Raw genomic sequence first — 13,244 nt, forward strand, 5'->3', positions numbered from 1 at the left:
AAAAATGAAACTCTTTTTTTAATGAAAATTCACATGTATTAAAACGATGGAAGTGACAATGACAAATTATTTTTCGAAAAGCCCACAAAAACCCGAAAAGCCCTGTAGCCCTATAAGGGCCGGGCCGGGCTTTGAATTCTAGGCCCAAATTATTTTCGGACCGGGCCGGGCCGGACTCAAATATTTACGGGCTTAGCGGGTTTGGGCCGGACCGGGCCGGGCCAGCCCGAATTGACACCCCTATCTAAAGCTCATGTAATTTAAAGATTCTATAGTATGTATACTCTATATATAGAAGTGAGATTTTGCCCCTCTTTTCTTTCGGAGGCGATGTGGGACTTTGTCCATGAACACTAATAAAGTAATAATACAAAAATAAATAAGTAGCACATACATGTATCGAACCCAGGTTGTTGGCCGCAATACCAAATGTCTCGACCACGGGAGACGAACGAAGTCTTTGCTTCAGTACTCATATGTTAATATATATACGAATAATTACCGATTAATGTATGTTCCAATTATATGATATTCATGTTTGCTAACAATTAACTTTTTTAAAACCAATAAATTTAAATAATAACATACAAAAAACTATTACTTTCTAACATATTTATATTATTTATTTAATTTAAATAATAAAATAAAATAAAATAATAATTAAACTAATCTCCGCGTATACCCCGATTAATCCCCGATTTTTTAGTAACTCGTTAGGTCCGAAATCGCCGCCTGACTAGCTCATAGCTTACTTCCGGACGGGGTTACAAACCATGATAAATGAAAAAACTTCCGACCCTACTAGACAGCCTTTTGAGCTTTAGTCTACCCATAAATATTGAATTTATTTATTTTTATATTTTTGTCCATCCTAAAAACAGTAGTGTAAGATCTAGTAGTGGAATATATATAGTAAAATATCAGTGAGGAATGATTCGAGTTCCATTATCATAGTTGAGTATACACTATAGACTTAACTATTTTTGATAAGATCCCAAAATTACATTATGGAACCAATCTCTACCGGAAATATGTGCTTAATTCCATTAACGTCCCATACTCTAAAAGAAAAATTAGTAATAAAAATTTAGTGAAAAAGTATTTGCTAGGAATATCCATCAAAATGTTGACATGCTTAGTACCTAACCACATCAAAAGACAAATTAATCTCAAGAAACGTTTCGTATTGATTCCTAAAGGTTCCAGTTTTCAAGCAAATAGACCTCATAAAAAATGCGAAAAGAAGAGGGTCACATGATCATTAACACCCATCATAAATAAACATATTCGAGAAATAACTTCCAACTCTAATTTGAGTCCGAAAAAAATCGTAAAAATAGGATGGTGGGTTTTAATTTCTCTCTTTAAAATTTTAACAAGAACCATGCATATTATTGTTTTCACCTATAAACAGAGAAAATTAGAGGAGAAGATGTTCTGAAGACAAAATGAAAGAGACTCTTTCTGAATGTTGATCCTAATAGAAGGTTGGTAGATATAGTGATACATACCACAAAGTAGAGAGAAGAAGAAGCAAGGATGGTGAAGAATCTGTCCCAATAAGAATCAGCGAAAGGAGCAGAGAAAAGAGGCAACATGAAAGTGAAGCCACTCCAGGTGTTAACAGTCGTGGCTGCTCTTGAATTGCTCATCTTTACCACATCAGTTAAATATGTCACTAAGTTTGATGCAACTCCTTTGAATGCATATCTCTCTATCCCAGCAATCACTATGAGAAGGGCACAAGATTTGCTAAGTCCTCTTCTTTTCTCTCCTTCAGCCATCATAAATAATATTTAAAGCTTGTGCTTTTGTGTATGTGTGTGGGTTGAAACCTGAAACAGAGATTCGAGGGAGATAAGAAGAAGTAAGGTTGTGCTTTGTGTGTGGGACTGTATTTATAAACCTTTAGGCCATAAAATCTGGTACAGTGCACACGCCTATATACATATATACAACTGAGTACAAGATTATTTTTATTTATTTTCTGTGCTTAATCTAAAAAGGAATTGTATTTATAAAGCACTAGAAACTAAACTTATATATATATTCCTTATTTTCATAGAATTCATTAAATATACGTTTCTTCCAACTCAACAGGAAGCTATCTTTTAACTCCTCAGCTACTTTTTGAAGACTTTATTTCTTTAGGGGATATATTCAATATTATGGATGACATAATTATTTTATCGTAAAATGAAAAATAACATTTTAGTAACATCATGTAGAAACTAACAACAGACTGTCCTTTTTCTCTCTCTTCTACCGGATTGTCTTTTAGAGCACCTCCAATGGGTTCTTCCCGATAGAGCTCTTAAAATATGTATTATATATATATATATATATATTTATGTATATATTATATATATATGAGTATTTGTGGGGTTCACGATTTTTGTGTAACCCCATAAACAAAGTTTTTAAAAATAGAAAAAGAGGAAGATATATTTATAGTGGAAAATAAAACGAATAATTTTATTAGTATGTGTTAGAATCCAATGTCCATGTACGGAACACTAACAAATTCGCATCATTTGTATAATTCGAGTTATATAAAATCTAAAACAAAAAAATCTAAAACAAAAAAAGGAAGATAAAATACAGTCCACTTTATGGTTTGGCTTTGGAGAAAAGTATAGTGAGTGGCAATATGTCGACTTGCACAAATTGAGTAGCTTACGTGCGTGACATTTGTGTGGTCTTTCGGTGCTTTCCCCTCGACATAGAAAATAGTTTTTAATCAGGGCTAAAATAGAACACGTGATTGATGCAAAAGAATAAGAATAACATGATTTAAATTTGTTAAATAATGTTTTATTAATAGTTAGCAGAATTTTCTTTTAGAGTATGATCTTTGATTTGAGGAATCAATTTTTAATGCATTCATGAAATTTTTTATATTTGATTTATATTTTGCTAGACTTAGGCCAAAGAAGTTTGGTCATTCGTGATTGGGTAAAATCCATGGGAGAGTGTGTGTATGTGTGTGCTGTGTCTTGGTTACTTTGATAATCCTGGAGCATCTAAGTTTTAGAGAGTTCGAAACCAAACAAAAGCTGTATCGAGTTCTAGCCAATGGTTTTCGTGGCTATGAATTAATCTTCCTTTTCTCCTACCAAATATCTATAAAAGAAAAAAACCTTAAGGTGGTCTCGGGATGTCAACTCTCATATAGTCATCATGAATATTATAAGGGATAATTTGCTCAAAATACAAGATTATTCATCTCTAAAACAACAATAACAAAAGTTTATGAAAAGATACCTTTTGTTTCTGGTTTAAACGCGAATATAAACTTACGTATAGTAAGTATGTGGCCATGAACCTTTCACGCCTAATTTTCCATATAAAAACATTTCATTAGTAATTTTATTGGGTAATCTTAGGTTAGTGTAGGATGGTTATACCTTTTTTTGGTTCTCAAATTCTCTCCGAGGCACTTTCTTCTAGATAAGTCATTGCCCGGATCTTAGCAGTAAGAGCACCTTTTACCTTGCAGTCCTTTTTCTAAAATGGAATAGATCCATTGGTAAATCCTACCCTTTCAAAAAAACATTCCCCTAACTGTCTTTAACCACTAGTCCCTACATTGCCTTGCGGCTTTACCCACCGGGTTCTTCCCCCGACCCGGGTCGGAGGGACCGTCGCCGTCGCCCCTCCCTGCCAGAAGACACGCCGGAGTAGCCATGCCATCCATTCCTGATCCCCTACCGCCCTACCGTCTTTCTCCATGGATTCAGTCTTGGGAGCTTGGACCGCTGGTCTATCCATCGTTCCTCTTGCATCTTGAGATATACTTTCGAATCTACCTGTGATTACGGGTTCAGCTGATAGTTTTTCTCTGCCTGGAGAATTTGGCTAAGCTATTTCAAATCTATTCAACTAAGGGCAACATAACTGGAACCAAGCTTATCAAGCCAAGATCATACTCTGTTTTTGGAAAGTTTTTTCCTGGAGTTTGGAAGCTGAAAGTGGAATCTACTCTCACGATGCATCGTCGTCTCTCCTCTACTGAAAAAGGGAAGGCTGTAGCTCTCGAACACCAGCCTGCCCCTCGAGTTGGACGTGTTCGGGTTTCCGAACCGACAATTATTACTGATAATCATCGACATGTTCTTACTCTGATTGGAAGGGTGACTAACCCATCAGTCCAAAAAGTCTGGTCCCTTATACCTTTCTTTACTGATCACTGGAAAGCTGATATCCCACCTATTGGCTCAGATCTCGGATTGGGAATGTTCCAGTTTAAATTCGAGCTTGAATCCGACCTACTTACGGTACTAGAGAAAGGCCCGTACCATTATGCCCGGTGGATGGTGATACTGCAGAGATGGGAGCCCACTATCTCCCCTAGTTTTCCATCTATGATCCCCTTTTGGATCAAGATTCAGGGGATACCGATTCACCTATGGTCTGAAGAAGTTGCCATCAAGATAGGGGAAGATTTAGGCACCTACGAAAGCGCAGAGATCACGGCACAGTCGTTTCGTATGAGAGTTCACATCAACGGTAGACTTCCTATCATCAAAACCTCAATCATTGAGTACCCTAACGGAGATGAGATCACTGCTACTCTCGTCTATGAGAAATTGGAAAAACACTGCCTACATTGTGGAAAATTGGATCATGAGCAGCGCGGCTGCCTTGAAGCCAAGCACCAGAAAAAAGCCTTACTTGCAGCTCAGAGGGATCTCAAAGGACTGTTGCTCATGGTAATAATGAGTATGACCGAGCTCAACATAACTATAACTACTCTGGCGGCCCAGCCAGACACTCTCCTCGTAGAGAGAAGCGATACCGACCCTACGCTAGAAGTGAGTCAAATGGCAGGTCAATCTACCCTAACCCAAAAGACTCCCCTAAGCGACACCACCAGAGGGATAACTATCCACATAGAGATGGCCACTCGAGTGAGAAATTTGATAGAATGCAGTATCTGAGGAAGGAGAGAAAAGATCCTCGCCACTGGAATAACTCATCTCGCAGCTTATGCACGAGATGAGGCCTGGTTCGTTACGGGAGACCTAAATGACATCCTAAGTAATGATGAAAAAGCTGGCGGCACAATTAGGCCTGAAGGGTCTTTTTCGGATCTCAGAACCTTCTTCTCGGAGGGGGACCTATTTGACCTGCAACACGCAGGTGATCCGCTGTCCTGGCGAGGTAAAAGAGGAGACGAGGTGGTCTGATGCACACTAGACAGAGCAGCTTCAAATACCCATTGGGCGGAGTCTTTTCCCTCGGCAAGAAGCCTTTACTTAGAGTTTGAAGGTTCAGACCATAAACCTGCTCCAATATACTAGTTGTGCCGATCCGACAGAAAGCGCGGCACGCATGGAAAGAGTATTCAGACCATAAACCTCTGGTCTCTTTATTTAACAGAGGAGATAAACGAAGAAGAGGAATGTTCCGATATGATCGGCGGTTGTGCAAGAATGAAGAGGCTAGGAAGGTCGTCACTGATGTCTGGCAGGACGTCCCGTTAGCATCGGTCACAGAGAAGCTGGGTTCCGCGCGATCCAGTACCTAGAGCTCCGACCATGGCCAGACTTGGCCCCCTGCTAGATGAAGTCACCACAGATGAAATCGATCTCGCAGCGTTCACTGCACAAGCACCGAAAAGGAAGCCAGGAAGACCACACGGAAGAAGGAAGGTGGCTTCGAGCCCTATGCAAGGCGCCAGCTCGAAAAAGAGACAGGTCCAACAGGCTAAGCCCCCTTTGATCCGCAAAAAGCCCCCCGTCGAGCAAGGAAGGGGTAGTAAATCCACGAAGGGACACAGGAAGAGCAAGGAGTCTTCCAGTACCGAGAATACACGGGAGATAGAAGGCACATCATCGGAGAACCTGCCTATTTGTAACATGATACCACCGGTCATTGGAGAATACTTTGATAAGCTCCTTACCTCGAGCCCGGGAGAGAGGGTTGCAGCAGTTAACAGAGGTTTACATTGCATTATCACAGATGAAGATAATGAGATGTTGACAGCCAAACCGTCTGCTGAAGAGATCCGGGAAGCTGCCTTCTCCATCCATGCGGATAAGGCCCCGGGACCTGATGGGTTTTCTGCTGGCTTCTTCCAGACGCACTGGGAGAGTATCGGGACAGACATTGTCGTGGAGATTCAGGATTTTTTCAACGGTGCGCCACTCCCAGCTGGCGTAAATGATACTAATATCCGTCTCATCCCCAAATTCACCAACCCACAAAAGGTTTCGGATTACTGCCCTATCGCACTCTGTAATGTTTATTACAAGATCTACTCCAAGCTTTTCACGAGAAGACTACAACCTATGATTGATAAGCTAATCGCAGAAAACCAATCGGCGTTTGTTCCGGGTCGAGCCATTGGAGATAATGTCCTAATCACCCACGAAGTTCTCCACTATCTAAAGACGTCGAAGGCCGAACAGAGGTGTTCCATGGCAGTTATCGCTCTTGTATTAGCTCGGTTGGGATTCCACCGCAGTTTCATCAGTTGGATCATCCAGTGCATCTCATCTGTCACATTCTCCTTCCTCATTAATGGCTTGCCTAGAGGGAAGGTAGTACCGAGCAGAGGCATTCGCCAAGGCGACCCCCTCTCTCGCTACATATTCATTATGTGTAGTGAAGTTCTCTCGGGATTATGTAACATAGCGCAAGAAGAAGGCCTAATTCAAGGGATTAAAGTCGCTAGAGGCTGCCCTAGGGTAAATCACCTCCTCTTTGCGGACGACACCATGTTTTTCGTCAGCGCTAATGAAAGCAACTGCGAGGCTCTCAAGAATATTCTCACTACAGATGAGGATGCTTCGGGGTAATCCATCAACATGGACAAGTCCGCTATAACCATCTCCCGGCGTACTCCGGCTGCCCTGAAGACGCTGATCAAGAATACATTACAAGTTCAAAAGGAGGGAGGCGCCGGAAGGTACTTGGGACTACCGGAGATGTTTGGTCGGCGAAAACGGGACCTCTTTTCTTCCATTGTTGATCGGATCAAGCACAAGGCTAGAGGCTGGTCTACAAAGTTTCTATCGTCGGCGGGGAAGATGGTGATGCTTCAGAGTGTTCTCTCGCCCATCCCCTCATACTCGATGACTTGCTTTAAGTTACCCGTATCGCTTTGCAAAAGAATTCAATCTGTTGTCACAAGGTTCTGGTGGGATAATAATGAGAACGCTAAGAAGATGGCTTGGGTTTCTTGGGATAAGATAGCCACACCAAAGTCGTGTGGAGGCTTGGGGATGAAGGATTTTCAAAGTTTCAATGATGCAATGCTGGCCAAGATAGGATGGAGACTGCTGCACAATCCGAACAGCCTACCGGGTAAAATACTTAAAGGGAAGTATTTCCCTGAATGTTCCATTCTTCAAGCTTCTGAAGCTTCTGTCATGTCGCATGGATGGCACAGCGTTTTGACTGGCCGAGACCTCTTATTAAAGAAAATCGGTTGGGCTATAGGAGATGGTCTCTCCATCAGTGTATGGCACGATCCCTGGCTCTCCACAAGTAAACAAGAACGACCTATGGGACCTCCTACTGAACAGAGTGTCAACCTGCGTGTTGTAGACCTAATGACAGAAGATGGAAAGCAATGGAACCGCATGAAACTTCAGCTTTTGCTCCCGGATTATGAAGAGAAAATCCTCTGTCTGAAACAGAGTGTAACAGGAGCTGAAGATAAGCTTATCTGGCTAGGAACAAAGTCTGGAGAAATACTCAGTCAAATCAGGCTACTTTACTGCGGTCGAGGAAGAACCTGATGCTAGAGTCGCAGAGACTATGGTTAATTGGAAGAAGATGGTGTGGAATCTGGATTGTGCGCCGAAGGTGAAGCTCTTTGTCTGGAAAGTCTTGAAAGGAGCTATCCCGGTTGGAGAAAGGCTGATGGAAAGGCACATTGATGTCGATCCAAAGTGTAAAAGGTGTGAAAGTAGTGAATCTATTATTCATCTCCTCTTCCAATGCCAGTTTGCTCGAAAAGTGTGGCAACATGCTCCTTTGCTTATTGAGATGGACTGTAGCGGAATACTAGATTTGGTGGCCGTCTGGCCCTTACTTTGCAACCAAAAAACACTTCCCCCAGCTGGAATAGTTTCAGGTTCATTGGTTCCGTGGGTCATGTGGGCTATGTGGAAAGCCAGAAATAGATTCGTCTTCGAAGGCTTCTCAAGCTCTCCGGAGGACACGCTCTTGAGTGCTATCAGACTGGCCAGGGAGTGGAGCTTAAAAGGGAAACCAGAGATTTCGGGCCCCCTTAAAAACAGGAAGATGTCGAAGCCGCTATCTCATGGAACGACGGTGGTGCGTACGGACGCAGCGTGGTGTGCGACAAGTAAGCGAGCAGGACTTGGCTGGATTATCCTGGCCCCCTTTCAGAAGAAGACCTTCCAACAGCAGACGGAGTTTGTTTCGTCGCCTTTAATGGCCGAAGGACTAGCTCTCAGAGAGGCGGTTCTCACCTGTCGAAGGATGGAGCTGCGAAACCTCAGATTTGAATCGGATTCTATCCAGCTAATCAAATGCATCTCATCTTGCGAGGTTCTCTCAGAGCTTCATAGTGTTGTCTCTGATATCCTAGAACTAAGTTGTTGTTTCGATTCTTTTTCATTTGAGTGGATTCCTCGTGAAAAGAATATGGAAGCCGATGGTGTGGCTAAGGGTGCTTTAACCCTGTTTGAACCTCTAGTTGGTGGGGAGTTGGTTAATCCTCCCAACTAACTTTCAAAATTAATTCATATGAGTTCAAAAAAAAAAACAAAAACTTAGGTTAGTGTATTATAATTATTTTTATTTGTCTTTTCTTTTTCTGGTAAGTTTACTCGTGTACTCTAATTAAATTGAACAAGTAAATGGCATGACATTACACCAATACAAATTCGTAGATTACACACTATTCGGTCCGTATTTTCGTGTGTTTCGGCAGTTAAAAGTTTAGTTTTTTTTTTTTTTTTGGCTAAAATTTGGTGTGCGCTAGTGTAGTTACATAAGATCACAAGTAATAACCTTATCACCATCATAACTTACGTACATCAATTAATCAAGTTGACTTGGCTTGGCCGGAAATTAATTCTGGTGGTATCCCCTTATCCAGTTTCTATAACAAACATATACTGCATGTACTGCGTAATCCCCATCAAACGTACTATAGCTTATATATACACACACAACATATCAAATCCAAGGCAACATGGTAAAACTAATTAATAATCACTGGTCTCAAATCAAAAAGGTAAACACTAAGGTCTTACACTAGTTTTGCATGGACACACAAAGGCTCCAGCTTCAACTCTCTCTCTTTCGACAGTTAACGTTTTCCCGAACAGCTACTTCTAGCAAGAAGCCTGACTCTGGCCGATGCAACGAGCTAGTGAGGCCGTGCCGTACCAGCCAATATTCAACGAACCCTCTCGACTGTTTTTTATCACTTGTGAGGTCTTAGCTCAAGCTTGTAAGCTCGTATTTCCATTGGAGAAATCGAGACACGTCCTTCCTGCGGCGGTGTACCAGCTTGATCGTCGTACCCAAGAACCTCCATGTCTTCTTGCAAGAGATTCAGCGAAGTCGGTTTCACCTTCGTAGCTCCAAGATCTTTGAACATGTCTGAAAAGCTCACCGGCTCATCAGCCACGCTCGTGCAGTTCGCTCTTCTTCCTTTGTGGCAATAAGAAGAGTCCCAACCCCGTCGGTTGAGGATGAGAGCGAACCTTGGTTTGTCTCCTTCCACTTGCTGAGAGTATTTCGATACACGTGGGACCTTGAAGTTCAGTATGTGGATGTCGCACGGTAACGGTTTCGCTAACGGAGCAAACGAACCGTATTGCGGAACACGCACTGATATGTCTTGCGGTTTCTTGGCGATGAATGTGTTGATGGGATAGTTCAAGTGCGCACCCACGAGGTGAGAGAGAAGGGAAGGGTTCCTAGGGCTAGAGTTGGAAACAGAGTCTGGTATTGAGATGTTTGATTCTGCGATAAGGTGAAAAACAACAGTCATTGCTCGATTATCCATCACGCCTTGACCTAGACCACGTCCGTCATCACGGACCAGACGTCTGTCAAGCATAATCTCCAACCAACCATCTTTAAGACTCGCAACGCCGAGTGATTGGCGAGAGTGAACGGAGAATCTCTGACCGTTGGATCCTTGGATGAACGCTAGAGACGGCATGGGGTAGTAGTTTCCTTGAAGCGGTATCTTATCGTAAGTCCCCCTCCTGCTCATCTGGAAACCGTTGAGATCGGAGTAGAAGACGTTTTTGTTGTCGATGTCGGTCTTGTAACGGACGATTAGCTCCTGGTCATCAAAAGACTCGTCGACAAGCTCGACGTGATACTCCATCTCAACGACTAGATCCTGAAGCGTGTCACCTCCGGTGTAAACTCGAGTGCTGTGAGAGATAGGGGACTTCTCCCACCTTGTCTTGGGGTAAGAGAAGACTTCTTGAACTAGGAGTCCCTCTGATGTGAGTATATGTCCACCGTGTTTAACAATCGGTTGAGCTTGGCCTTTTGGTTTGAACAGGTACGCTCCACTATCTGGACTAGTGTACATACTAATCTCTTCTCTCACGACGGTCTCTACCCCATTTCTATCGACTATCTTCTGGAGTAAGCCGTTCTTAACATCAAACACAAGAGTCCGATGTTCGTTTCGTATCTCAGTCACATCTCCCTCAAGTTTTGAGCAGGTATACGGAGAGGGGCAAGGGAACGGGTCGAACTCAGAAGCGTATTTGAGTTTAGACTGTGTAGCTTTCTCGCATTCAACGTTTCCGTTAACAATGTAATACGTTCTCAGACCAAGAGCTGGGATGGTAGCTTTCCAATGAAGGCGATGTCTCCCCGTGAATAGTTTGGTTCTGTCATGCTGCAATTCAGGAGATATCTGGCTAGGGACACAAGTCCAGTTCGAGTCAAGAACCGAGATCTCAGCGCGGTTGACAACGACCGTCACCACCTCCTCTCTTACCTGTTCCGATGGGTTGAAGAGTATAACCGTGTGCGAGTTTCCTTCACGCGCAGCGATTGGCTTGTGAACGGGGTGAGCATCGTACTTGGATCTCACTTGCTCTGCCTCGAAGAACGACGGGGACTGATCAGACTTTTCCTTCTCGTGGCGTGTCCCAAGAAGAACTTCGATGGCTTTAGACATAAAGATCTGAAGGTCTTGCAACGAAGTGTGCATCCTTGTGCCGTAGTCTTGCACCACGTGGTCCTTAGCAGTTCCGGTTACACCATCATGGTGCTGGAAAAGAGCTAGGTTCCTTCTCGCAGCAGTTAACTTAAACGCAAAACTCGTTGGAAACTTCTCGCACTGGACTCGATGGCAGTACCCTAGCAGAAACGACATCATGATCTCTGCTCCACGAAGGGTATGCTCTAACACACGGTCAACAGCTTTGAAGAAAGGCCTCGAAACATAGTAACCGCTCCAATAGTCTTGCTGCCTATCTGCGTATGTAAAGAAGTCACCTGACAGAGAAGGGAAACCAACGACCTGACCAGAGCCAACCTCACCAGGAAGAGAATAGTTTACTCTATCTGCTTCTTCTCGAAGCGTTGTGAAATAATCTTCTAAAGTACCAAACTTCGCCTCTGCATTTAAGCTAGGATTAGAGTTGATGTGATCAAACAGTACCTGGTAGTTACGGAACTGAGCCTCGGCTTCATCAATACTGATGAACCGAAAATCATCCCCAAGAGGTATGAGAAGGGTGTTGGTTCGATAAAGGGTGGATTTTTTCCTGTATTGATCCAGAAGCTTTGATGCTCTCTCCTGCACATTCTCCTGTGTTGTCTCTACCGGGTGCTTCCCCCATGGACAAAGCTCGTACTTGAATCCCCGCATCCGAGCAAAATCGAACTGACAGCAAACTGCAGGCTCAGGGCCACAAGTGTGTGGGATGTCGTATGAGTAGAAAGGCATCATGTGAACAAAGATATCAGTCGTCTCCATAGCGTCCCAGCTCTGACGCCAAATATATTCAAGGTTCTTGTGCAGGGCAAGCTCTTTCTTGAGCTCGTAATGAGTCCTCTGAATAAGCATGTTTTCGAAACCCATACGGCGGAGGAGGTAAGCCATGGTTGACGAATAGCCAAAGGGATCTATGGCCCATGAATTCTTGGGAATAACTCCAATTGTGTCGTTCAGCCACATGTTACCCTCTGCGATCTGCAGAAGAAGACAAAATCAGATACAAGAGCACAGCCACTACAATAACAAAATAAGGTTTAACACTAAGAAAATTCTGGAGTCCTAACTGTTGGAAGAAGCTTTACCTAAAAGGAAAAGAAAAACAAATGGTACACACACAATGCAACAAGTGACTGGCTAAACTAGCAATATCTCTAGCCAATTAATATTATAGCATCACATGCTCTTATTTAAAAGCAAACCAGATGTGACAATAAATACAAACTAAATGGGTAGCATCAGAAATGCAGTAACCACTGTCATCATCACCATCTTTGTTTCAGTAAAAGTCAAATTTCTAAGCAGGTAAAATTAGAAAAGTAAAGAGTTGCAGAGATATATACCTGTTCAATTATAGCAAAATAATGTGAATTAGCCTGCCACACAACATTAAAGAAAAATACTTAGCTCATCTCAACATGTTTCTTTTTTATTCAATTTTATTTTTATCAACCATGTCAGAGGAGACATACACACCTCATCATTCATCACCCAGCCACCTCCAACGATCTCTAACTGCCCATTCTTGATCAAGTTACTCAAAGCTTCTTGCTTATTAGGTGAAGCGTCTCTCCACCATCTCTCCAGATACGACATCTCCTCCCATATAAACTTCCTTCTAGAATCCTATTAAATTAAAACAGAATCCATTAAAAGGATCAGATTAGATTTCAACGCGATTCACGTTTTTAGAGATTAGTGACGTCACTAAGATCGTTTCGTGACGTCACCTTCGATAGAGTCTCGACGATGGTGTCGAGGATATGCCTCGACTGCCTCTGGTAATACTCCTCAACCGTCAGCTTCCACCCAGGATCGTTATGCGAGTGAGGCACGACGAAGATCTTCAGCCTCTCCTTCTCCCACTCGTCGCCCTTGTACGTCACCTGCCACCCCTGCTTCCACGGCCCGCCGTCCACGTCCTTGAACTCGATCCGATCGTACAGATCCTTGGTGGTGATGTCCACGGCGAGCGAGCCGTTCGCGTGCCGCCGGGTGGTGGTTTTCCGCGGCTTCGCGATCCGGCTGGATCTGGAGGCGAGGAAGCGGGAGGAGATCGGTC

General features: G+C 43.1%; 2 protein-coding genes across 4 annotated transcripts in view; both read right to left on the minus strand.

Moving 5' to 3' along the window:
* LOC106325340 (protein NRT1/ PTR FAMILY 5.8) overlaps positions 1–1,859 on the minus strand; it is a 4,500-nt gene extending 2,641 nt beyond the window's left edge. For both annotated transcript variants that reach the window (XM_013763386.1, XM_013763385.1), the window contains exon 1: positions 1,512–1,859. In XM_013763386.1, coding sequence (XP_013618840.1) covers positions 1,512–1,787 — 276 coding nt within the window. In that variant the 5' untranslated portion in view covers positions 1,788–1,859. The remainder of the gene's footprint in view (positions 1–1,511) is intronic.
* Positions 1,860–9,040: 7,181 nt separating this feature from the next.
* LOC106327011 (alpha-mannosidase 2) overlaps positions 9,041–13,244 on the minus strand; it is a 4,660-nt gene continuing 456 nt past the window's right edge. For both annotated transcript variants that reach the window (XM_013765007.1, XM_013765008.1), the window contains 4 exons: positions 12,913–13,244; positions 12,659–12,808; positions 12,526–12,558; positions 9,041–12,160 (listed from right to left, as the gene is read on the minus strand). The exon at positions 12,913–13,244 ends at the window's right edge or, in 1 of these variants, runs on beyond it. In XM_013765007.1, the coding sequence (XP_013620461.1) occupies positions 9,410–12,160; positions 12,526–12,558; positions 12,659–12,808; positions 12,913–13,244 (3,266 nt within the window). In that variant the 3' untranslated portion in view covers positions 9,041–9,409. The remainder of the gene's footprint in view (positions 12,161–12,525; positions 12,559–12,658; positions 12,809–12,912) is intronic.

Source organism: Brassica oleracea, chromosome C2 (genome assembly GCF_000695525.1).
Source record: "Brassica oleracea var. oleracea cultivar TO1000 chromosome C2, BOL, whole genome shotgun sequence".
Taxonomy (NCBI): domain Eukaryota; kingdom Viridiplantae; phylum Streptophyta; class Magnoliopsida; order Brassicales; family Brassicaceae; genus Brassica; species Brassica oleracea.